The following is a 26,949-nucleotide window of genomic DNA, read 5'->3' on the forward strand; positions in this document are numbered from 1 at the left end:
AAGAACAAATTGACTCGTTTAATTACTCTGGTGTACTGACTCCATTTTAATGCTAATATCATAGCTTAATTCAATCGACTTGAAAGCATCTAAAATTGCAGATGAAGTGAGCAAAATCGGCAACATTATCTCCAGCACATTGACCCATTTGTAATATTGTCAATAACACACCGATTGATCGAAAATTTTTAATTTAAACCAACCGTGTATGGCAGAAGCAGTTATTTTCAAGTTGGTAGCACCCTAACTGACCGCATGCCAATAGTTTAGCGACAACCACCAGCATCTGCCCGGCATCTTATTACATCAGTCAACTATCCGCCATTTGTCGCATTTTGAAATTCATAGTTTTGACAAGCAAAGTGACTGCTTCAAATCATGCAGCATGTCCTGATGGATTGAAAATGTCGCAAACAGCTCTTACGGAGATTCGGGGACGGAAAAACGGTTGATGGGTGATGGGTGATGGTATATAGGTTGGGGGGCCTAGTTGGCAGAAAAATGGCCGCAAAGTGGGTCAATCATCTGAAAAACTTTAAACCCTTGTATCTCCGTAAATATTGAAAATTTCGAGAAAAGGAGCTTGATTCGTGATCACTATTTTAAATTAGAATTAGATCCCGAAGATGTTATAAAGATGAGCGGGGTGTGGCTGGGAACTGGAAGAATCTTTTGATCAACTTCAAACGCCTATTTCTCAAGTTATACTCATCATCATCAACGTCGCAACAACCAGTATCCGGTCTAAGCCTGCCTTAATAAGGAACTCCAGACATCCCGGTTTTGTGCCGAGGTCCAGGTTCGATATCCTTAAAAGCTGTCTGGCGTCCTGACCTATGCCATCGCTCCATCTTAGCCAGGGTCTGCCTCGTCTTCTTTTTATACCATAAATACTGCCTTTATAGATTTTCCTCCTCATCCATACGGATTCAGTGACCCCCCACCGTAACCTATTGAGCCGGATTTTATCCACAACCGGACGGTCATGGTATCGCTCATAGATTTCGTCGTTATGTAGGCTACTAAATCGTCCATCCTCACGTAGGGGGCCAAAAATTCTTCGGAGGATTCTTCTCTCGAATGCGGCCAAGAGTTCGCAATTCTTCTTGCTAGGAACCCAAGCCTCCCAGGAATACATGAGAACTGGAAAAATCATAGTCTTGTACAGTAAGAGCTCTGACCCTACCATCATCATCAACAGCACAACAACCGGTATCCGGTCTAGGCCTGCCTTAATAAGGAACTCCAGACATCCCATTTTTTGCGCTGAAGTCCACCAATTCGATATCCCCAAAAGCTGTCTGGCGTCCTGACCTACGCCATCGCTCCATCTTAGGCAGGGTCTGCCTCGTCTTCTTTTTCTACCATAGATATTGCCCTTATAGACTTTCCGGGCTGGACCATCCTCATCTACACGGATTAAGTGACAAGCCCAACGTAACCTATTGAGCCGAATTTTATCCACAACCGGTCATGGTATCGCTCATAGATTTCGTCGTTATGTAAGCTACGGAATCGTCCATCCTCATGTAGCCTCATGTAGGGGGCCAAAAGTTTTTCTTGCTAAGAACCCAAGTTTCCGAGGAATACATGAGGACTGGCAAGATCATAGTCTTGTACAGTAAGAGCTTTGACCCTATGGTGAGACGTTTCGAGCAGAACAGCCTTTCTAAGCTGAAATACGCTCTGTTGGCTGACAACAACCGTGCGCGGATTTCATCATCGTAGCTGTTATCGGTTGTGATTTTCGACCCTAGATAGGAGAAATTGTCAACTGTCTCAAAGTTGTATTCTCCTATCCTTATTCTTCTTCGTGTTTGACCAGTGCGGTTTGATGTTGTTGGTTGATTCGTCTTCGGTGCTGACGTTGTCACCATATGTTTTGTCTTGCCTTCATTGATGTGAACCGCTTCCTGCACAAACCAGGTACTTCCAACAACCATTTCGTGTGACGCTGCTAACTGGATAATGCGCAATCCGTTGTCATTCGTATTCCTGTGTAAGCTATGGGAGCCAACGTATCGCCTGAATACTGGCTCCGTCCCTACTTGATTGTTGAAATCTCTAAGTATGATTTTGATATCATATCGTAGAAGATATCCTTCTCCGACTCTGCAGTCTCCTCTGTAGGGGCGTGAACATTTATGAGGCTTATATTTCTAAACTTGCCTCGCAAACGCAGAGTGTATAGCCTTTCGCTCATATTTTCAAAGCCGATAGATAACAGTAGGTTTCATTTTTTGGCTGACTAAGAAACCTACTCCGAGCACATGGTTTGCTGTATGGTCGCTATATATATGGTGTAGCGGCTCTTCTCCAGGAAACCGGTCTCTGTCCATCGCATCTCTTGTAACGCTGTTACATCAGCCCTATATTGGAACAGGATATCGGTTAGTGTCCGGATAGCTGAGTGGTTAGAGCACAAGGTTGTCATACGGAAGGTCGCGGTTCAAATCTCGCTGGCGGCAGTGGGATTAGTATCGTGATTTGACGTCGGATACTAGTCGACTCAGCTGTGAATGAGTACCTGAGTCAAATCAGGGTAATAATCTGAAGCGAGCGCAATGCTGACCACATTGCCTCCTAGTGTACCGTTACGGTATTGAATGAAGTGCTCTAACACACTTCAAGGCCCTAATCCAGGTGTTGTTGCTGAAAAAAACACGTAAACTGGTGTAACATTCTGAAAAATTTGAATGCCCTGATCTCCCTAATCTCTGTAAGCTCTTTACAATTCGAGAAATTATTTATCATCCCTTAATGGTATAAAATGCGAAGGAGAGGCTTGTTTTGACCGTAAAGAATAGGTTAAACCAGGTTACGGTTTCTGTCAATACTAATTCGGTAGAAGTTCGGTAAACATTCATTTTCATCAGTGTCACATGAGCCATTGTCTGATATAGCCTGCCTTATTAAGAAACTGCAAACATTCCGGTCCAGACCCACCAATTCGGTATTGTTTCTAACTGCGCCAAGTAGCTTTCGCCGTTGATTGATCGAAGACGGAGTCTGCCCCATCTTGACTGTTATTACTTCTATTGATGGGCTCAGTCATGAAGATTGACAAGTTTATATAAGCACTGAAATCATTCATCCTCCCGTAGGGTGCTGAAAATTTTGTGACGATTGTCAAGTTGAATCCAAACATTCGGAATGTTTGGGTGGCTGGCGGGACGATCGCTTATGAAATAGGAGTTTTGGTTCTATAGTGAGACATTTCGAACGAATCAGTTTTTACAGGCTTGTTGAAACCGTCATATGCAAATTTAAATGATATGAATTCTATTTTCTTCTTCAGAAAATGTCAAAAGGACGTTCCAAAAGAAGTTTGATTTTTCACAAATGATCCAGTATTTCAAAAAATTAACTGAAAATTAAATTGACAGCAAGTTGTCATGACGATTTAGTATACATAGACACATACACGAAATCTTGTCAAATCCTCGTAAATTTTCTGTTATTTTTTTGTTGTTAATAGTTTCAAAATCATAGTAGTTCAATGAGTTCAATACCAAATTTGGATGCTGGGAGATCATATCGAATTCCACGTTCGATTTCCGAACAGGAAAGCCTGATGGCAAAAGAGGGCACCATTTTGCCAATCGCTTCCGAACAACCACTGCCAAACGAGACGAGAGATTTGATGAACTTGCGAGCACGTGGGATATTTGATGACCATGATATTACTGATCTCTTAGAAGCAATCAAGAGGACACAAATGGATCGATCACCTCAAAGTTCAGAAGCCCAAAAGAAGCTTACTATTCAAGCGCCTTTTACAGCAGCATCAGTTTCATTTACAGATATTTCAAAGTCTAAGCGCGCCAGGAATGATGATTCGGAGTATAATCAACCAAGTGATGAAGCAGCTTTTAAATACAGAGGTGATCCTGAAGTATCTCCGGAGTCGCACTCTCATAGCGCAAAAGCTGATTGTCCGTGCCTAGCCAAAAAATACTTCACAGAGTCGAAGAAAGAGGTGAAACCCACGACAACTCCAAATATAAATGCAAGCTCGCCATCCAAGCAACTATCCGCGATCGAAGTGAGGGCCATTGTTCTCCGTTCCATCGAAATATCCAAATCGGCAACATTCGAAATGTGCGCTGACAATATCGACCTAACCAGGCAATCAATTCAAACTGCATTAGCCGAGGCCTTAGATGCTTTGTCTTCTGAAACGGCACCTTTTAAAGGAAAGGAGAAAGCACTGCTGTCCCATTGTCTGCAGCAAGCACGTTTGACGAGCTTTTCCTTAGATCCTTATACTCTGGTGGATACCAAAGAAATTATTTTGCGTCACTTGGATGAGGCAATGACAATTTTAGTTCCTCCTGGGAAAGGAAAGCGAAAGCGATCCACGACACTAGCCAAGAAAATAATTGATTATGCTGCAAAGGACCCAACCGGGTCAAATATCGTCCCACCTCGGCGAACTTCCAACCTGAAAGTGGAACCAACTGAATCGGAAGTTTCAAAACCTAAGGCACAATCATCAGAACAATTAATAAAGGCCACAATCGTTCGGTGTATTGACCGAGCGAAAACTGGTATCTTCGAAGCGAACTCTGGGAATATAAAGATAATAAAGGAAAGTATAAAGCAAAACCTTGATGTTGCAGCCAAAGCTGTGCTAGAACTCAAGGGAAGTTTAACCGAGGCGGATAAAAATTTGCTTCAAGACCATTTGCAGCAAGCCAAAATAATGAACTCATCGCTATCTGCAACTAACCTAGACGCTACTAAAGCGCTACTTCATCAAAAATTCGACGAAGCTGTCGCAGTTCTCCTTCCAGCTAAATCTGTTCGTCCGAAGCCCCCCTCAGCGCGTAAATCCTTAGCAAAGGAAATTAAAAACTTTGCAGTCAATTCCCGCCCGAACCCTGAGAATGACGTAGAAATCGAGGAACTTGAACAAGCAATAAACAGAATAAGGAAAAATTGCTCCAACTCGGACCTTATACTTTTCATTAGTCCAGCGCCAAGGGATTCTGAAGAAGGGAGCTGCAATTTGCAAATAACTGCAGTTAACCGCGAAAGTGGTAAAATCCAAGGTCAGCTCCTAATACCGGAATGTGTATATGCCATGCTTATTAACAAACAAGCCTTTTCGAAATATTTTACGGTCCGAATATCTCATGAGCTCAACGATTTCCAATTCCAACTAGCTCAGATCCTCCGCTACCTCAACCAAATGCCTCGGACCAACGGAGTACCTAGCTCTTTAGAACAGATTCCTGATGAATCTCAAAAGCTGAAATTAGAAGTAAGCAGAAAGCCAAACTCAAAACATTCACGATTAAGTTCATCCACCATTCGTCGCACGATAACCATCAATCCTCCATTAGACAATTCTGTCACTCCAGCTCCAGCCATCCCTCAAGAAAATCAGGATCTGTCAATCGCAGAACTTCTGGCAGTATTAAAAACCGATTCTTGGATATCAGACCATGTAGATCAACTGTTCGAACTTGCCGAGAAAAATAAATTTATTTTATTTGCGCATCCAGACTTTTGGGACGAAAGCAGCACGTATTTGTGTCAAGTTTTTACAAGCGGAAATGAGTTTATTGGGAGTACCAAACTGCGGGGCGAGGATATTTTAGAGCAGTTGCGAAAGCATCCAAAGATTGTTGAAAATTTCGAAATGGTTGTCGATGTAGCCGATGTCGTTTTACCGACAAAATTCAAAAAATTGTTACTAACGTTTTTTCAAAAAATAGGCTTACTTTCGTTATATGATCGACTAGGCATGGTTTTGTTCAATATTTATAAGAAGTGGGGATTAAATGGAATGAAAAATTGAAGATTCGCGCGAATATTGCATTATACGGTTGGGGTAAACCCGTTTCTTATGCGGAGCTCTTCAACCCACACTTGTGCAAAATCAATGATGATCGCTGACAATATGCTTCATCTCCCCCAAGACTTTACGAAAAGCTTGAACTGCTCCTCTACTGTTCTGCACCACAAAGACGTAATTGAGATTATCGATTTTATTGCTTGGAACTTCCGACTGCCAGTCAACACGCCCTCGGATACATAACTCTCAAGTCAAAATCCCCCACGGACACCAACCTGTCGTGGTAGAGGAAGCTATGATAGTGTACCACTACACTAAGGGTGTCCAAAAACATGCATATGAAAGCTAAGAACTCTCTAAATGTTATGAAATGACAGCCTTCGAATCCACCCGCCATCATCAGCAATCAGGTCACGACCGAGGCGTGAATTTTGGAGACCTCACCCATTTCTAGTCTCCCTACGGAGAAATCTGTAGAAACCATGCTTTCCGACTCAATGGAAACCTTGAATTTAGTGCCTACGTCGAAGCCAGCTAGAGAGAAATCCGACTCTGGCCCGTCCGCGGTACTTCAACCCAAATCGACTCGTAAGTGAAAGGGGAAGACTCGGCAAAAGGGAACTTCAGCCACTAAGGTATGTAGAAATGGAGTCAAGCCACCCGAACATCGTGGACCTGAGGACACTCCAAGTCGGCGGCAAAGAAAGGCACTACGGAAGAAAGTGCCGCACCAGACTCCTCTGTCAGCGTTAATGTACGCAAAAAGCGTAAAACTAACATATATATGGTGGGAGGGTTCTCCGGGGATTAGGACCGATGTGCCGGGTGGCCATTTTTGACGGCTGCTGTGGGAGTTTCCCCTAAGAATAATTTACCATTCTCCGAGAACGACTGTGGAATAAAAGCTGCGATGGCCTCGGCTATTTGGAGTGCACTGATGAGGCTACCATAAAGTGACCCCAGCAGGTAATCCCGGCTTTAAGTTCTGGCGGTCGGCCCAAATTAACTATAGGACAGAATATGTTGGATGTTGGTTACCTGACTTTCCAAGGATGACAGCGAACATCATCCGCATGTTAGGTGAACAAATATGGGCGTGAACTTCCGATACTGGAGGGTAAAGTTCATGAAGCTTCGTATTCAAACTCCACCAAAAGAGTCTGAAGGTGCTCAAGGAAAGTCATCATATGCTCCACTTTTTCCCGGACAGATTCAATTTAATCATATCAGGAAACTGTAGAGCATCATCTCCGTTTTGAGAGTGGAGAACAATGATGATCTTCGACTCCCACAAGATAGAGCAAATTGCACCATCTTCGGTGCAGTTTCTCACAATGGATCTGCGTGCGGAGGATAGTGCATACAGTGACCGCACCCCGCATGAGGGTCGCACTGGCGAAGAGACTAAAGAGTAAATCCTACCTGCTAGTAACTTCCCCTACGACATTTACGGAACAGACAGAAGAAAGGGAAGCCAGCGACATGAACGAAACTGACTTGATACCAGTTTGTGTGATCAGATCTATGCAAACCGGATACAGCAAACCAGTGAAGGGATTAAGTGGAAAACAGACGAATGCTCTGCGTGATGAAATGAGACCTATCATGGATGAGGACATGGGAACTGTTGTACCTCCGATTGCGGCTATTCTCAGAGAAATCAAGCACGGATGGATCGAGTTTCAGATTCAGAGATTATCTTCATCTGCAGAGTGGATTGTTGATTGGAAGTACCTTGTATAGACATGCGAGATGTACCTGGAACAACTATTTGACTTTCATTAATGTGCACCTCATGTAGATTGTTTTGAGGGAGGGGTTTAATGCGACTAGGCGCGACGGCATTACTGTTCAAACGACCTTTCTTATACACGATTTCGTAATCATACTCCTCTAATTTTAATCTCCATCGAATTAGTTTCGAGTTAGGATCCTTCAAACTCATAATCCATAATAGTGGTTTATGATCAGTGACTATCTTAAACGTTCTGCCAAATAAATACGGTCTAAAGTATTTGGTTGCCCAAACTATCGCCAGGAATTCTTTCGCGATGGTTGAGTAGTTAATTTCTGAATTAGTCAGAGTTCTACTAGCATAGCATATGGGTCTATCACTCCCTATAGGTCCCTGTGATAGTACTGCACCTATAGCAAAATTGCTGCCGTCTGTGGTAAGTACAAATGGATTAGTAAAGTCAGGGTATTGAAGGATTGGGTTGTTCATCAAGAGCTCTTTACACAGTTTGACGGTCCTGGTATAGTTTTCGTCTAAAACAACTTTGTTGTCCTTTTTTAGGTATTCAGTTAATGGTTTAGTTAACTTAGCAAAATCTTTGATGAACTCCCCATAATATCCGAGAAGTCCTAAGAAAGACTTTATTTCTTTCTGTGTTCTTGGGATAGGAAAATCCTTGATAGCTTTTATTTTATCGGGGTTAGGTCTAACACCATCCCTCGATACGATATGTCCGAGAAAAGCTACTTCCTTGTGAAGGAATTCCGACTTATCTGGTTGGATTTTAAAATTTCCTTCTCGAAGTCTGTTTAAAACTTTTTTGAGGTTTTCGATGTGTTCTTGAAGCGAAGTTGAGTATATGATTATATCGTCCAGATAAACCAGACAGACTGTCCCAATTAGACACATAGTATATTGTCCATAACTCTCTGGAAAGTAGATGGAGCATTTTTTTGCCCAAAAGGCGTGGAATGCATAATTCCCCCCTTCCACAGTAAAAGCCGTTTTCTGGATGTCGACTGGGTCCATCTCAATTTGGTAGAAACCACTGGCTAAATCAAGTATGGAAAGTACATACATTTTCCTAACTTGTCCAAGATGTCGGTAATATTAGGTAATGGGTATTTAGCTCCGATCGTTTTCTCGTTTAGTTTCCGAAAGTCTATTACTAAACGCCACTTTTGTTTCCCGCTGGCATCCAACTTCTTCGGTACGATCCAGACGGGTGAACTCCATGGAGAAAAGCTTGGTCTGATGATCCCTTGATCTAACATTTGTTTAATTTGGTTCTTTACTTCCTCCTTATGAATATAGGGCTATCTGTATTACTTTACTTTACTTCATTAATTAATTTGTAAATTACTTTTTTATTTAAGTAAAATATATTCTGTTAAAATCAAATTGAATTCAATATATTAAGCAACAACTTTTTCACGTCTCAAAAATGTAAGCTGAGTCGAAGTCGAAGTCCTTTTCTTTCTTAGGTCCTGTCACTTGAAGTAGAAGTCCAGCCATTATTTTTTATACCTGACATATCTGCCCTCCCTTCATGGCAGTCTGCTCTCCACTCCTGTGGGGAGGTCTAAGCTGAGTGGAGGGCGCCGGTGGCGTCATCTGTCCGCTCGTATTCGCAACATTCGAAATAAATTTCGAATGCCGCGCATCCTGCCGCGCCACATCAAAATTGGAGCCATTCTTGTTCAAATCTATATAGCCGGTTGGTGGGCACTTGAAGTAAAATTTGTGTCTTCAATTTCATTGACGACTGTTTCAAATTTGTAGTGACTGCGGCTGAGCAACAGGAGCGGAATCTCATTCGGCTCTTTTTAAGGTTTTGTGTGAAACAAAACCTTATTAGAATCGAGACGGTGTCTGTCTGTCCGTCTGTCCGTCTTTTTTTTTCGGCGTTGGAAGGTGGAAAGGTACAAAACCGACTGCTGGCTCCTGCCACGCAGTTATGTGAGACTTCTACTCACTAAAACCACCTCCTTCTCATTCCACTCTGCTCACGGAACTCCTATCAAGTATTGCGTCGCGGGGCTGGATCAGCTTTTAACTGCGGCTCATTATGGTTCTCTCCCTTCCCTGTTTTCGTCGTAGCTGTTCCTGCCTAAGCTGTTGGTGAATAGCTTGCAGTTCCCTTACAACTTGGTTCCAGGCATCCGTTGACTCCAGCATAAACCCCACAATGTTTTCGGGTGTTAAACGCCTGTGTGCGACCGCTTCCATTCTTGTTCGGTGCGCGGTTAACCCTTGGGCAATCAAATATGACATGCTCCGCATTCTCAGCCACGTTACCACATCTTGTCGTGACCAAATCGATGTAAATAAGCACGATAACCTCCATGTCCACTCAGGAATTGTGTTAACTCGTAGCTTAATTCCCCATGGTTTCGTTCAAACCATCTCCGAATATCCGGAATGATGCGGTATGTCCAACGACCAGTTTGGGACTCGTCCCATTGCTGTTGCCACCGTTCGATAGATTCCCACCGTGCCAGCTGCCGTCGAAATGCGCTAGACTCTCCAGCTGCATACGTTTTGTCGTAGAGTCGCCGACTTTCTTTCGCCAAGATGTCTATGGGGAACATCCCTGCTAATACACATGCTGCTTCTCCTGATGTTGTCCGATATTCACTGCATACCCGGAGTGCACTTAACCGATACGCCATTCCCAATTTTCGGCAGTTCACTTTGTTATTCAGAGCAGTTGCCCAAACTGGAGCTGCTTAAAGTAGCACGGAGCAGACTACCCTGGAGAGCAGAAGACGTCGATTTTGTCTTGGCCCACCAATGTTCGGTAGTATCCTCGAGATCGTTGTAGCGATGGAAGACGCTTTAGTTGCGGCGTACGTCTGTCCGTCTGTCTGTCTGTCTGTCTGTCACACCCGATTTATTCAGAAACGGCTAGACCAATTGTCACGAAAATTGATGAATGTAATCTGGTGTTCCCTTTACATGCAGTATCCATCTTGTGTTAAGTTTAAGGGGGGGCTCCCCATACATGTAAATGGAGGGGGCAAATTTTTTTTCACAGAATGTAGCTATGTGGGGTATCAAATGAAAGGTCTCAATTAGTACTTTTCGAAACTGGTTCAATATTTGATGTTGGGTGAAACATAGGGGAGTGAGGGCTCAAAATATGACCCCCAAAAAGTGTAACAGGTCTCGTTCTCCGAACCTATCCAACCCAAAAATCTGAAAAAAGTCACAGTGGTGCATCTCTATGAAATCTAGGCCTCAAAATATATCCGGTTCCGATATCTGCACAAATAAAGTTAATAATAGTATATTTCCACATTTTAGAAATTGACCCGGTACCCCCCTTATGTTCATCCCAGAAGTACAAAATTTGGCATGCGTGCAAAGAAGAACATAATGCACAGTTTGGTCACGTTTGAAGAAAATCCAACTATTATTAACAAAGTTATAGAGGGTGAAACTTCACAATTTTTTGTGAATTTCGTGCACTCTATAACCTGCATGACATCATCATCACATATCAATTCGTCAATACCACAACGAAATGAGTTCTTATGAATTGGGTCGCAGAGAATTATTTTGTTTTAGTTTTTTAGTTATCTGTCAACCAGACATGTGTGTATGTAGGTATATAATATATGCGTGCTAATGAACTTTGGGGGTAGTGCCTAATTCAGATAGATATAAGAAGTAAATCGGAAATATGGGTACGATCCATTTATATACGTGCATATATGTGTACAGTATTCGGAAATAGACAGTTTGTTTGTTTAGGGTGAGCGGAATATCTATGGCTGTAATATGTACGCATGTCTCGTAGTTTGGAAAAATATGAAGGAGTATGTTGGATTTGTAGCTATATACGGATAGAAAAATGTGCGTTGAAATTTCTTAGATAAGATGAACACGAAACCTTTATACCCGAAGCGCGAGCTTCCGGTATTCCGACTTGTTTCTAATTAATTTGCTTAAACAATGCATTTAATAATGTGCAATTGCCTTAGTGTTCGCCGCAGATTGCTCATTATTGAATGCATTGATCTTGACAAGAGGCGAATGATTTGCCGCATCCGCAGGCGCATGCGCATGTTGCCGCAACATTGCCTAGAGAGAGTTGAAGGCTATGTAGCGGCAAATGAAGCGGTGGGAGAAGAACAAAGGGAAGGCAAAGCGGTGCAGAAGAAGAAAAACGGAAGGTCGAGGGCCGGGAGTGGAGTTTTTCTTTTTGGCTATTGAACTGTAGGCGAGAGAAGGAGTTGGATTTCTTTTTGGCTTGTGAACTGTGGACGAGAGGAGGAGTTGAGTTCCTTTTTGGCTTTTGAACTGTGGGCGGAAGCATAGGAGTGATTTGGCTTTTTGGTGGAAATTAGAAAAAAATTGTCGTTGGTAGAGGACTAGAGTTTAGGGAACAGAGAAGAAACGGGAATAATTGGAACTTTCGAAAGTTGGTGGAAATTCGGGAAAAATTGTCGTTGGTAAGAAACGACAGATTTTGAACAGCTAAGAAACGTGTGGATTCTAGCATAATGTATTAATCATTTCTGTAAGAAATGCCTGCTTGGTGCCAAGTGTTTCACATTTTGCTCGAGAAGGAACCGTCAAGTTATAATACCATAAATAAATACAGAAGAATTAATTTTTTTTATAAATTTTATTATAAAATATTTTAGAATTTGTACCAGAATCATCCCGAGCTCGGAGTGACGACCTGGGTAAGTTTTTTTATCTTTTAGTTTTTTTCTTTATTTCTTGAATTCAATTTAATTATTTTCTTTATTTTTGTTATTATCTATGTTTATAACTTTGTTTTTATTTGTTTGAATGATAATATATAATGATGGTTGAGTAATTCTGGTGTAATTTGAGGACTTCCTCCCTCTCTTTTCCTCCTTACTCCCGCAGAACTGCTAAAAAGGGACATCCTCGAAAATGATAAACTGGCCTGAGGATGTCGAGGAATGGTGGCAAACTCAGGGGCCGCGCCTCATTCAATATCTGAGGCAGAAGAGGCAATAATTGGGACTGTGATCCATCGTGGATCTTCCCCTCCTTGATCGCGGCACTCGGGTCCGGAGACTTACGGCTCCACGCGCGCTGTTGAGCCGTTTTTTTTATTTTCCAATTTTAGTTCGCGTTCGGGTTGCTATTCGATAGGCCGTCGCGAAGTCCCCATTAATGTCTATTTTGGAATCCGCTGCGGACCCACGCATCGGAATAGACACGTTGATTTGTAGTAATGAAGCGTAAAGGATCAAAGCGCTCAAAGGACCCCCCCCCCCCCCCACATTCCCGAGCCTGGTTAGCACAGAGGCGTGCAAGAACGTATCGAGCGAGCACTTTGATAGAGCTTCAATCACGGTCAACTTAGCCAATTTTTTTTACGATTCTGGGATAGCTCTGCCCTCTAGGTCGTTATCGGCCACTTAGGATGATCGACTTGATCTTCCTATTCACACTAACCGTTACAAATTCCTGCACCATTTCTGTTTCTGGAATTCTCAGCACCTCCGTAGGGTAAGATAAATCATTACAACATTCTGTTGTGTACGTAGTGTATGTATCATCGTAGGGATAATATGAGCTCAAATCTTGATTATTTAGTGTGTTATCAGGAATATTTACCGGGTTCATAAGATCTTCGGCGACGCTAAATAATTCTTCACTTGTGAACCTTGGTGGATTACTTGGTCTGAAGGAATTTGGATTTACGTTTTGGTTATTGTCAGGCCTAGGTTGAGTGGGTGGAAACTGTCCTGAGGATGTATCCATTGGTTCAGGTCTGTTCATTGTTGGGTTAGGAAACCGTTGAAAATATGGCTGGAAATTATTTGGCCTTTGGTATGGTAGCTGGGGTCTTTGAAATAGTGGCTAGGAATTATAAGGTCTTTGGAAGGGTTGAGTTAAATGCTGAGCTGGACGGAGTTGGGAGAAATTATTATTATTGGCAAAGTTCGCCGTTGGCCATCGATATGAGTGAAAATCAGGTAACAGTTGCGGAGGTTTTGGTAATTGGGAAGTTAGTGGCCAGTTAAGGTGTCCTTGCTGCGGCCTAAGTACCGGTTAAGGATATTATGGATATGCGCTCCTAAAGGAGATCAAATTAGTTTTTGGTTCCCTAATTTGTTGTATACGATGCTCATCGATACAGTAAGAGAATGCTTCCGATAAATTTTTAGGTCTCATTGCTCTTATAATTCCACCTAGCGGTTCCTTTAATACTGACAGAAACGTTTTCAACACTAAACTAGCATGTAAGGTTTTCATGGCACTTTTAATGTTAGCATTTGCTTCGTACAAATTAGTGTGGTTATTCAAACTTGAGACGAGATCGATCACCTCACTGTCGAACTTTTGAACCGAATTATTTTTCTGCGATAATCTGTGTAAATCCTGAATAAAAATATCTTGGTTTCTTTCATCGGAATAGTGTAGGATAAGATTTTCCTTTATTTGGTCTCACACGAACGGAGTTCCATATATGTTCAGGGCTTCGTTCGCTTCGAATTAAATTTTTAAAGACGTTTATTTCTGGTTATAAAAATTACTCGCAAAGCTGACATTCAATCGTTCAATTTATTCAAGAATTTCTATTTACATTGCGGCATGCGCCGGATGCATTATTTAGGGTGGTTGGGAACGACATTAATTAACTTAAGTCTGGCTTAGGCCAATGTCTTTGCGGTGCTTCAACGAACATTTGGGTCAGTTACAAGCAGCAAAAATCTCTTAGTGACGTTACGAAGTTTCGACACATGCGCGTATCATCCACATCTCTCTGATTCATATGCCCGACTGACTTCGAAAGTTTATGTAGTTCGAGCAGCTTGAAACAAACGAAAGCTAGCGTAAGTTCTCGCCATTGGTTATTACCTCTAACCGCATATTAGAACCGTTAGAAAGCTTTCAAAAGTCGGAACTCTCCAAAGCCTACAAGCGCACACACGCACGATAAACAAAATCCCCGAAGAGCGGAGAACGACTGCAAAATACATTTCACTCTCCCTTGAATGTGTCAAAGCGTACGGCAATCACCCCCAAAGATGTCAATAAAATTTACAAATTAGTTAATAATTTCTAACCTCCGGAAGGCCCTTCCGTGATTTACCATCGTTTTTAGTGATAACATTTCAGTTCTCGTGCTCGGTGAAGTCCAATGATGCAACAACTCGTGAAATTAGTCGGGGCGCTCGCATTAAGCCTTATGTTTACCGTATCTTTGGGGAAATTAGTGCTCCACTGGTGGCAGAGTGATTATGACGCGGTCTCCATTGACGACGGTGAATTTAGCAATTTCAGCGTCGATTCATGGCTGGATCAAAACAATTTAACCGAATATAAACAATTGTTTCGAGAGCAAGGTAAGTGGAGAGCAATTTATTATGCGAAAGTAAAAGTTACTTAACTGTGTGGGTGTCGGAAAGCTTAATGCGGATAGATGGGAGTGTGGAGAGTTTACGGACACTTGAGTTCGCAGCCAGAATTCTAAGTAGAATTATTAAATTTTGCAAGCCTTGTTGACATCGTACGTAGGCGCAAAAAGCGGAAAAAAGTTGGACAATGACCCTAAAATTATGTAAAAGAGTTAACCTGACAAGGTCCCACCGAGACTTGAACTCGGATCGCAGGATTCAGAGTCCTGAGTGCTGACCATTACACCATGGGACCAGTTACGTGGCATAGCGCAATGAAGCATATAGAATGGAAGAGAATCTTGCTTGAAAAATTTATCTTTTAATACTTGAACATGCCGCGAAGTTATTTTATCTGATATTCTACTTATTAAAAGTGGATTCTTCAGAAAAGGAAAAGGAGAAAATATAGTCTTTCGCGTAGAATTTAGCCCAAGCTGTGCTATAGATAACTTTTAGTCTACTGCCGAAACCCTTTGGACTGGGTCGAAATCATGATCTATGCCTTCGAAATTTGCCAAACCTGCAACGCAGGAAACTAATTCAAGGACCACCTAACATCAGTACCTTATTAAATATAATGACCACTAAATTTTATGAAAATAAGAACTGAAAGATACATAGTTACGTGAAGGGAAATATGAAGCGTAATTACTTCGAAAAAAAGCAAACCGTTCAGATCCATAATTGCCAATTAGTAAAAGAGACGATGAAAAAAAAAGATAACGAGAAACAGTGAGAGGATAAAGTAGTACGCGGAATGTACCAGGAATCGAACTAAAATCATATTTCCGCGAATAAAGCATCTTCAGGTGTTTCAACTTCTGGATCAGGTATTCCCGATTCTTGAAGGAAATAACCGAAACCCTGGCCAAAGAATAGAATGACGATTTCTACTGGTCGATCTTCCCAAACAACTGTTTCCTGGATCCCCAAGAAATGGACCTCCGACTTATCGTTATATATGCTTGCCGGATAATTAGCACTATCTCAGACTACACCATATCGCGCCAAAAGTGATACCTAAGTCCAGGGTACCTTTAAGTTAAAGTAATACTCGTTTCCCAGGTCAAAAGTAGTATAGGTCCCAGAGTGAAACGTGGATTGGTACCCACGATAAAGCATAAAATCCGGAAAACTCCTTCTGAACCAACACCAAAACCTCTACTCTTCTTTGAAATAATAAACAAGTCGGGAAACCGGAAGCTGGGCGCTTCAGGTATGAGAGGTCTTGTTTGCTTCTTCTGTTTAAGTGTAGAACTACCCCATTTGTACGTAGCCCGTTATGTATATGCATTTAGCATGTCTGACTACCCACTTTAGTGTGATATTGATATTCAGTTGCAGTAAATTTACACGGTAAAGTCAATTTTGAGCTATTGTAACTTTGTTACTAATAGCATGATTTTGATCAAGCTTGGGTATAATATGCTTCATATTATATTTTATACTATTACCAACTTTTATAACTCTGGGATATACTTAAGGTGGGTTTTACTCAATTTCTCCAAAAATATGGTAATATACTATTATTAACTTAATTTGAACGGATATTGATATGGAGAGTATTTTGAGGCCTGGGCACCATGCAGCTTCAATATTTTTTTCAAATTTTTCGGTTGGGTAGTTTCTGAGAATGGGTCCGTCAAAGAAATCATCACTTCCGATCCCTCCCGCTCCCCGCCTTTCTAATAAATCTCAAAACTAAGGCTGGCTTCGAAAAGTACTAATCGAGACCTTTCATTTGATACTCCACATGACTATATTCGGTGAAAACAGTTTTTACACCCCCCTTTTAAATGTATGGGGACAAACGAAACCTTAAAAACTTGTTGTTTCTTTTTCGTTGGTGTACATATTTATTCTTCCAATTACCGATATTTCGGGAACCACTTCTTCCCTGCATCAGTGCTAACAAGTCTTAGACTGATGAAGGGTACAAGTAGCTCCCGAAATATCGGTATTTGCAAGAATAAATATGTACACCAACGAAAATGAAACAAGTTGTTTATTATTTCAAATAATTAATCGTTGGAGCCACCGCATAATTACACTCAGATCTGCTCCTCTTTTTCTTCAGCCTTTGTCTCGTTCACAAGCGGGGCCGGCTTGTCGTGATCGGACTCGCCATTTGGTTCTATCAAATGGCTGATGTGAATGCAATCACGAGGCTCTTAAATCCCCATCCACCGTATCAAGCCACCGTTGTTTTGGCCGGCCATACCATCGAAAATGCCTCTCTCGCAATTTTCTCAAGATCGGTGCAACCCCATATTGATCGCGGATATCCTCATTTCGGATGTGATTAAAACTACCAAACCCTATCTCCTCCTTCACGTGGTGATCGCTGCGAGTTCCTTCACAATGAAAACTTAAACGCCTAAAAACAAAGCAAATTGTACAGCTTGTCTTCCTGGTTGAGAGTTGGGTAAGGGCGACAACTCTACACTGAAAACCGAAGTTATGGAGCCACAAAAGGAGCCTCCGACTATTTTGACTACACAACGACGAACCCGACAATGAAAACGGACAAACAATTTGGGTATTTTCTCATGGAATGTGCTCTCCCTGTGCAGAGAAGGAGCTGCTAAGCAGGTAACCGATACCGTGTCCCAATATAGGGCTGATGTAACAGGATTGCAAGAGATGCGCTATACAGGGCCCGGTTTCCTGAAGAAGAGCCACTGCATCATATAGTGGTCATCCGATAAACCATGTGCTCGTGTTTCCTTCTCAGCCAAAAATTAAACCTGCTATTATCGGCTTTGGAAACCCAAACGAAAGGCAATGGACTCTGGGTTTTAGAGGGAAATTTCGAAATATCGAAAGTCTTACTAACTTTTACGACGCTACAGAGGAGACCGCAGAGTGGAAGAAAGATGCCTTCCTCGGGGCAGCAAAGCGAACTCTGGAAGCAGTCAAATAGGAACCCAGTCCGTTTTCAGGCGATACGACGACTCCAATAGCTTATATAAAAACACCAATGATAACAGACTGCGGATTATTCAGTTAGCAGTATCGGATGAAATGGTTGTTGGATGTACCTGGTTTGCGCGGAAAGCAGTCCACAAACATTCATGCACTTTTACAGATGGGACCACTTTCAACCAAATTAACCATGTGCTGCCTTAATGAACGTCACAACATATAGGGAAAGGAATATAGACTCGGTCACTATCTCTTTGGCATAGTCCTCCAGATTTCAATTACAACACCGCCTAGAATCCCTTCTGACGACCAGGAGGGAGTCAATATTGAAACCCTCCGTAACACCTATAAGGGAAAATAAGTGCCACAATAACCGCAGCTAACAGAGGTCCTGGAGATGAAGCATCAACAGGTCGTGGAGATGAAGCATCAACAGGTTGTGGAGATGAAGCATCAACAAATGGTCTTCACAACCACCTAAAGAATGTTATCATTGATACGGCTATAAACATAGTTGGTCCCAGTCGCAAAAAAAAGTCGGAACGACTGACCCGACTATGGATGTAAGCAAACAACGGGACGGAAGAATGCCTACCTGGCAGGCAGGCAGGCTCAAAGGTTTATCCCGAACTTCGTCAAGTGGAAAAACGACTCCACAAATGGAAAAGGGAACATGGAAGAACCAACAGGTCTGTGAACTCGAAAAGTCAGCAGGATGGAGCTCACCCTGCCGAAACAAAAAGAAAAACCTGTTTTCCGACAGAATGGGCTTATTGGAACGATGGAACGCCAGGAGCCAATAGAATTACAACCGAAGTGGTGAAACATGGAGGTCACCAACTGCAGCAACCAGTGCGTCAACTGATGTTGATGAAAGTATAGGACAGCGAATCAACGCCTGACGATTGGCAACAAGGCATTATCTATACCATACATAAAAAGGAAGATATTGTGCAGTGCTGCAATCATAGATGTATCACGCCGCTCAGTACCACCTATATATCAGATATTCTCCGCTATCTTACGTAGGATTACCCCGTACGCCCAACACATCATCGGCCCATACCAAAAAGGCTTCACTCTAGACAAATTAGCAAAAGAGCAGATTTTTCACTGTGCAGCAAGCGATGGAGAAACTGTGAGCATATAGCCATCAATTGCACCATCTTTTCATCGACTTCAAAGATGCCTAGCCTACGATGGCCTCCCCACGGTGAAACTGAACGCGGCTATGATAGAATTCGGTATCCCGACGAACTTGTGGTCAAAGGGTAGTATAGGTCCCGGGGCGAAACGTGGATTGGTACCCACGATGGAGCATAAAACCTGGGAAATGCCTGCTGAACCAACACCAACAGCTCTACTACCAAACTCTATCTCCACCTCCACGTGGTGACCGCTGGGAGCTCTTTCTTGACGAAAAGCTGCAGACGGAGAAGGATGAAGGCGAGTCTCCCGCGCCTAAAAACGGGACAAATTGTACCAACTGGTCCTCCAGGTTGGGGGTTGGGTAGGGCTGACAACCCTACACGGAAAACCGATGTTACGGATCCACGAAAGGTGCCTCGGATAGAACGGATTTTAAAACGACGGACCCGGCAACGAAAAAGGAACAACGATTTGCGCATTTTCTCATGGAACGTGCGCTCCCTGTACAGAGATGAAGCTGATAAGCAACTAGCCGATACCCTGTCCCAATATAGGGCTGATGTAACAGCGTTGCAAGAGATGCGATGAACAGGGACCGGTTTCCTGGAGAAGAGCCACTACACCATATATTATAGCGGTCATCCAGTAAACCATGTGCTCGGAGTAGGTTTCTTAGTGAGCCAAAAAATGAAACCTGCTGTTATCGGCTTTGAAAGCATAAGCGAACGGTTATGCACTCTGCGCTTGCGAAGCAAGTTTAGAAATATAAGCCTCATTAACGTTCACGCCCCTACAGAGGAGACTGCAGAGTCGGAGAAGGATACCTTCTACGAGGCAGTAGAAAGAACCCTCGAAGCCTGTCCCAGATATGATATCAAAATCATACTTGGGGATTTTATCAGCCAAGTAGGGAAGGAGCCCGTATTCAGGCGATACGTTGGCTCCCATTGCTTACACGAAAAAACAAATGATAACGGACTGCGGACTATTCAATTAGCAGGGTCACACGAAATGGTTGTTGGAAGTACCTGGTTTGCGCGGAAAGCGGTCCACAAACATACGTGGGCCTCTCCAGACGGGACCACTTTCAACCAAATTGACCACGTGTTGATCGAACGCCGCCACCTCTCAGCCTTGTTGAATGTCAGAACATATAGGGGGGCCAATATAGACTCGGATCACTATCTCGTTGGCATGGTGCTCCGAGCTCGAATAACAATACCACCTAGAATCCCCTCTGACAATCAGGTGAGAGTGAACACTGAAGCCATCCACAACACAACCCTCCGCGACACCTATAAGAGGGAAATGGATGCCGCAATAACCGCAGTCAACAGAGGACCTGGAGATGAAGCATCAACTAATGATCTTCACAACCACCTGAAGAACGTTATCATGGATACGGCCACAAATATAATTGGCCCCAGCCGCAAAAGGAGTCGGAACGGCTGGTTTGACGATGAATGTAAGCTAGCAACGGAACGGAAGAATGCCGCATACCGAGTAATGTTGCATTCTCAATGAACGCGGGCACGCGCAGAGACTTATCACGAACTCCGTCGAGCGGAGAAGCGACTTCACAGACGGAAAAAGGAAGCCTGGGAGAACCAACAAGTCTGTGAACTAGAAAAGTACAGGGAGCAACCGCACCAGGCGCGGAAGTTTTACCAACAAGTCAGCAGGATGAAGCCTTATACACCTCGATGCTCATCCTGCCGAGACAAAGAGGGAAATCTGATTTCCGACAGAATGGGCATATTAGAGTACTTTGATGAGCTACTGAACAACTAGAACATCGGCGAGTTGGAGGTCCCGCCACCTGAAGACGACGGACAAATACTGCCACCACCAAGTTTAGGAGAAACAGTCCGTGCAATTCATCGGCTAAAAAATCATAAGTCGCCAGGAGCCGATGGATTTACGGCCGAATTGGTTAAATATGGAGGCGACCAGTTACACCAAGTGGTTCATCAACTTGTGCTCAAGGTATGGGACAGCGAATCAATGCCTGACGATTGGCAACGAGGCATAATCTGTCTCATACATAAAAAGGGAGATATCACACAGTACAGCAATTATAGAGGTATCACGTTCCTGAGTACCATCTATAAGATATTCTCCACTATCTTACTAGGCCGGATAGCCCCATACGCCCAGAACATCATTGGCCCATACCAAAGAGGCTTCACTCCAGGCAAATCAGCAACAGATCAGATTTTCTCTCTGCGGCAGGCGATGGAAAAACTGTTGGAATATGGACAACAGTTGCACCATCTGTTCATCGACTTTAAAGCCGCCTATGATAGCATAGCCAGGGTAAAACTGTACACGGCCATGAGAGAATTCGGTATCCCGACGAAATTAATAAGACTGACTAGGCTGACCCTGACCAATGTGCGAGGCCAGATAAAAGCAGCAGGATCACTCTCAAGACCATGCGACATCAACAACGGTCTACGACAAGGGGATGCGCTATCATGCGTCCTCTTTAACCTGGCCCTCGAGAAAGTGATCCGTAATGCTGAGGTGAATGCAAGAGGTACGATCCTCTTTAAGTTCACCCAACTACTGGCCTATGCTGACGATATCGACATCATGGGAAGAACCACCCGAGACGTGCAAACTGCCTTCATCCAGATCGAGCAGGCGGCGCGAGATCTTGGGCTGCACATCAATGAAGGCAAGACAAAATATATGGTGGCAAGGTCAGCACCGAAGACGGATCAACCAACAACATCAAACCGCACTGGTCAAACACAAACACGAAGAAGAATAAGGATAGGAGAATACAACTTTGAGACCGTTGTCAATTTCTCCTATCTAGGGTCGAAAATCACAACCGATAACAACTACAATGATGAAATCCGCGCACGGTTGTTGTCAGCCAACAGAGCCTATTTCAGCTTACAAAGACTGTTCCGCTCGAAACGTCTCACCATAGGGTCAAAGCTCTTACTGTACAAGACTATGATCTTGCCAGTCCTCATGTATTCCTCGGAAACTTGGGTTCTTACCAAGAAAAATTGCGAACTCTTGGCCGCGTTCGAGAGAAGAATCCTCCGAAGAATTTTTGGCCCCCTACATGAGGATGGACGATTCCGTAGCCTACACAATGACGAAATCTATGAGCGATACCATGATAGTCCGGTTGTGGATAAAATCCGGCTCAATAGGTTACGGTGGGCGGGTCACTTAATCCGTATGGATGAAGATGATCCCACCCGGAAAGTCTATGAGGGCAATATCTATGGTAGGAAAAGAAGATGAGACAGACCCTGCCTAAGATGGAGCGATGGCGTGGGCCAGGACGCCAGACTGCTTTTAGGGATATCGAATTGGTGGACCTCGGCGCAAAACCGGGATGTCTGGAGTTCCTTATTAAGGCAGGCCTAGACCGGATACCGGTTGTTGCGCCGTTGATGATGATGATGATGATCCCGACGAACTTGATGAGACTAGCTAGGCTGGCCCTGACCAATGTGCGAAGTAGGAAGATCACTCTCGAGGCCATTCAACGTCAACAACAGTCTAAGGCACGGAGACACGGAAAAATGTAATCCGTGATGCTGATATTAATGCAACAGACACCATCCTCTTCAAATCTACTCAATTACTGGCCCATGCTGACGGTATTAACATAATTGTAAGAATAACCCGAGATGTACAATCTACCTCCATTAAGATCTTGAGCGATGCCATGACCGGTTTTGGATCCGACTCAATAGTTTGCAGTGGGGGACACTTAATCCGTATGGATGAGGATGATCCAGCCTGGAAAGTCTATAAAAGCAATGTTTATGGTTTAAAGAAAGACGAGGCAGACCCTGCTTCAGATGGAGCGATGATGTAGGCCACGGCCCCAGATAGCTTTTAGGGTTATCGAATTGGTGGACCACAGCGCAAAACCGGGATTTCTAGAGTTTCTTACTGAAGCAGGCATAGAGTGGATTCCGGTTGTTGCACCGTTCATGATGATACTGTCGATCTGAAAGTCCTGGTTGTTTCTCAACAATCGGGGGTAATCTATTATAGATTAGTCAGTTTATAATTTCCCCCGTAGTGTCTAAAAGACGTATAGGTTTTTAAGAGTTTGAACGATAGGAAGTTTACCTGGCTTAAGTAGTAGTACTAACTTCTGCCGCTGCGATGCCGCAGAAAATATCCCCTCAAACATGGACGCTTCGGGCAACTCGGCGAATATGTCCGGCCTGGATTTTACGGGAAGCTTAAGTGTCCTATTCGGTATGCCATCCAAACCCGGAGCTTTGTTGTCGCCTATTATACCGCAGATCTGCAGCAGGTCGTCTTTGGCGACTGGTGACATTAGCGTCACATACACAGGTCGCTGGAAGCTGTCAGTGTCCTCCTTTTGCTGGAGAGATACCCACTGGATAATTTTTACCGAGAGGGGAGGGCACGTGATCTGTGGAGATGAACGGCCTTTGAATCGCCCCACCACGATTCTATAGGTGCTCCCCCATAGGCTCACGTCCGGTTCCGAACAGATTTTAAAGTATTCCCTCTTGGTTCGTTGGATAGGTCCTTTGAGGGTTTTTCGGGCGTCCTTATAGGCGGACTCTTTTTGACCTTGGTCGATTCTACCTACCAACCTCTGAGCAGCTCTTCGGGCAGTCTGTCTATCGCACGCATTTTTCTCAGAAACGGCTACACCGATTCACACGAAATTTGGTAGGAAGGAGAAAACTCTTGAAAGCCTACACATGGAGTGAGCTATATCTTTCTACATTCAGTTTACATGCGAAAAGGGGCAGGGGGTACAAGTTTTTGTGGGATATAAAATGAAAGGTCTTGATTAGAGCTTTTCGTACTTTGACATGCTAAATGCATATACATTACTGGCAACGTGCAAATGGAGTAACTGAGTTGAGTTCTGCACTGAAATATACTGACAAAGGAAATGCACAAAGTCCTTCATACCTGAATCTAATTTCATATAATCATTGTCCCTGTGTTCCTTAAGACTCTTTTGGTCCAATCTAGACGCTAAAAACTAAAACCCTCCACATTTGAGGATTTCCTTTTTGTTAATGAATAACTTTACCATACAGTGTCCTATATTTAGGATGGAGTCCTCTTTTCTCAGCATGCAAAGAGTGTATTCCACGTTCCCTGAAGAGTGAGTATTCAACACACTTGCTCTGTTCTCCCCAGATTTCATGATTCATGACGGTGAACTTGGGCCGGCCACCAGAACTTACTTCTGTAACGACTTTAGGAAGGCCATGTGGTTCACTCAAAATTTAAAAAACCTCTCTTGAAAACTCTGGATATTAACCCCTGGCACAGGACAGTAAATTGCTCCTCTAATATTTTATCATTTTGAGAGGAAAATTCCACGATACCGGTCAAAAATATGACTGCCGTTTTTGGGATATTTCTTTTTTATTCTAGCTTTCGTATAAGTGCTTCCTTTGGAGCGACCACCTCCTAAAATACCAATCCTAAATCGTGCAAAAACTGCAGAGCCATAACTTCAAACCATTTTTAACCCACAGTTATGCAGCAATCTTTATGTCTTCCTTGCCAAAAAGCTTCGCCATCTTTCATAATACATACCTCTGCCGTCAGATGGGAGCCTTTCCAGATTGACAGTATTCGCTCACATTGGTAGAAGCGAAAGGGTAAGTTCTGACCGGGAAAATTTAACTTGAGGTTCACCCACCACCTTAGTGGTCGAATTTTCCGTCTGGCTCGCCTCCCTTTTTTGGAAAATTAAAGCAATTATGTCACAGACGAGCGGTCGTAGTCGAATTTCCCATTTATTCCTTTAGCGCAGCCGCTGTGCACTTCTAACTGGCCCCTCTTTTGCCTTCTTATCATTCGACCCAAAATTCAGCGGTATTATATGTGGAGTTTCAAAAGGCTGAGTATGTACTACTTCAGAAATCTACCAATTATTATAGGTACAACTAGACCTTTAACCCTTGTAATGAACATGAGAATGGTTTTTCGTAACTGGAATAGCATTTTTGCAATAAACCCCTAGCAAAAAATGCATTGTTTCGCTATGTGGTCGCTATAACAGTTACGTCCATTCCTAATTCTGATAGATGGCCTCCTGAAGAGGAACTAGACAATGGCCACCCAACAACCAAGCAATCAGTCTACGTATGTCGCACATAGTTGGATCTTAGCACCCTTCGCAGGATTTCCAACAACTCAGAGCCCGGAGTGGGTGCTCAATTCGCAATGCGATATCTCCAACGCTCCAATAGGAACTGGTTTCTGAAAGATTACGTTAACTGTACCATCCACCTCCCTCATGGGCTGATCATGTTCATGATGACCGTGGGCCAAATCTTCTCCAAAGAGCATGTGAACAAATACGTGAAATTCTGTTGTGAGTAGAAAGTGCTAGCAGGGTCCTATCTATCTCAACTTTAAACTCGTTCAAAAGAAGGAGTTGATCGGTGCAGACCGTTTGATAAGGTCCTTGGGGTAAGCTAGTATACCAAGGAAAGGGCTGTTCCATCACTGGACGTACTCAAGCACGTTCCTAAAAAGCATCCTCAGCCACTTCATCGAACAAGCTTCTAAAAACGATTGTCTCAGAGTACTGCCTTTCAGTACAATAACCGAACTGATAAGGTGAGAAAGTCAAGGCTCTTATGAATGTAACGCAGTAATTTTTCACCCCTGACATTCCGGACCTAAGCGAAGTAGCATGGTGGGACTCTAGATAGCACTCCTCTCCCCTCTTGTCACTCTAATGGCAATATGCTTTTGTACCCTTGAAAGTCGAGTAGTAGAAGACTGAAATCTTATGCAGGGTTTTTTCTGATGGCTACCGTGACGGTTGACTTCAGAGCCGGTTTTTGACAGACTTTTCACTGCACGATTCCGGTCCAGGTCGAGGAGGATATGCACGGAGGGGAGAGCTTTTCTAAGCGTGACATTGTAATCGTGATTGGTGATTTGAATGCCAAAGTGGGATCCGATAACACTTTGCTCGGACATATGATGAGTTGAGTTTCAACTGACCGACATTGCACGGGGAATCAAATCGAAGATTTTGCGATCAGCAGTAGGTTTACGAGTTGTCTCCTGGTTGCGCGTAATATGAGGGGCGCTAACAACGACCTCGAAATGGATCACCATCTGATGGTCGCTTACGTTCACTAGCGTATTACGTCTGCCATTTCTCGCAGGGTCGCGGAGCTGCGACCTCAAAGTTCAAAATTTACCGCTATCGCTCGACATTGGGAAAGCTATCTTGTTGATCGGATGGCAGATACATCGAATAACCCTCCTAAGAATGTAGAATCTATTCTCGTGTTCTACACAGGTGTCCCGAAGAGGCGTCACAAGATCTGGCTGATTGCGGAATCGTGGAAGCAAATCGATGAATGGAAGGGGTTGAAGACTCGATCGATCGATACGAATGATGGGGGCGTAACGCGCTCGTATTCTGATAGCGAGAGTAGTGTGCACCATGACAAAAGGGAACTTGCTTTTACGCTAGTCAAGGAAGCGGAATATGCCGCAGAATGCAATAACTTCAGACGTGTATACCGCATAACGAAAGAGCTTGTATGCGGTCGCAAATCTTCTGATAGTCCTGCAAAGGACGTGAATGGTTGACTTCTCGTCCATGATGACAAGCAACTGAAAAGGGGGAAAGAGTCCTTCACCGAGGTTCTTAACCGAATCATGGGGAATAAAGCCGCAGGACTTGACGGTCACCCAGCAGAGTTATTTATCGTTGCACCAGCAGTTACAGTTGCAGTTCCACTCGTACGGAAATTTTAGGAATCCAAAACCTTACCCAGAGAGTGGAAAAAGGGGATGATCATTAAGATTCCAAAGAAGGGTACCCGTCCTGAGTGTGCTAATTGGATGAGTATCTGCGTGCTCCATGCCACTGCAAAAATATTGGCTAAAATAACACTGGAACGCATCAAAGAGCATCTGGAGTTGACCGA

The 26,949-nt window shown here is 43.4% G+C and overlaps 1 protein-coding gene and 1 non-coding gene across 3 annotated transcripts in view; one reads left to right on the plus strand and one right to left on the minus strand.

The window, feature by feature from the left end:
- The first annotated feature begins 14,534 nt into the window (after positions 1–14,534).
- The window catches only part of LOC119661141 (apoptosis-resistant E3 ubiquitin protein ligase 1), a 109,038-nt gene continuing 96,623 nt past the window's right edge, over positions 14,535–26,949 (plus strand). For both annotated transcript variants that reach the window (XM_038070343.1, XM_038070344.1), the window contains exon 1: positions 14,535–14,878. In XM_038070343.1, the coding sequence (XP_037926271.1) occupies positions 14,674–14,878 (205 nt within the window). In that variant the 5' untranslated portion in view covers positions 14,535–14,673. The remainder of the gene's footprint in view (positions 14,879–26,949) is intronic.
- Positions 15,114–15,185, minus strand: Trnaq-cug. The gene has a single exon. It is a non-coding gene; the product is annotated as a tRNA-Gln (tRNA).

Source organism: Hermetia illucens, chromosome 1 (genome assembly GCF_905115235.1).
Source record: "Hermetia illucens chromosome 1, iHerIll2.2.curated.20191125, whole genome shotgun sequence".
Classification (NCBI taxonomy): Eukaryota; Metazoa; Arthropoda; class Insecta; order Diptera; family Stratiomyidae; genus Hermetia; species Hermetia illucens.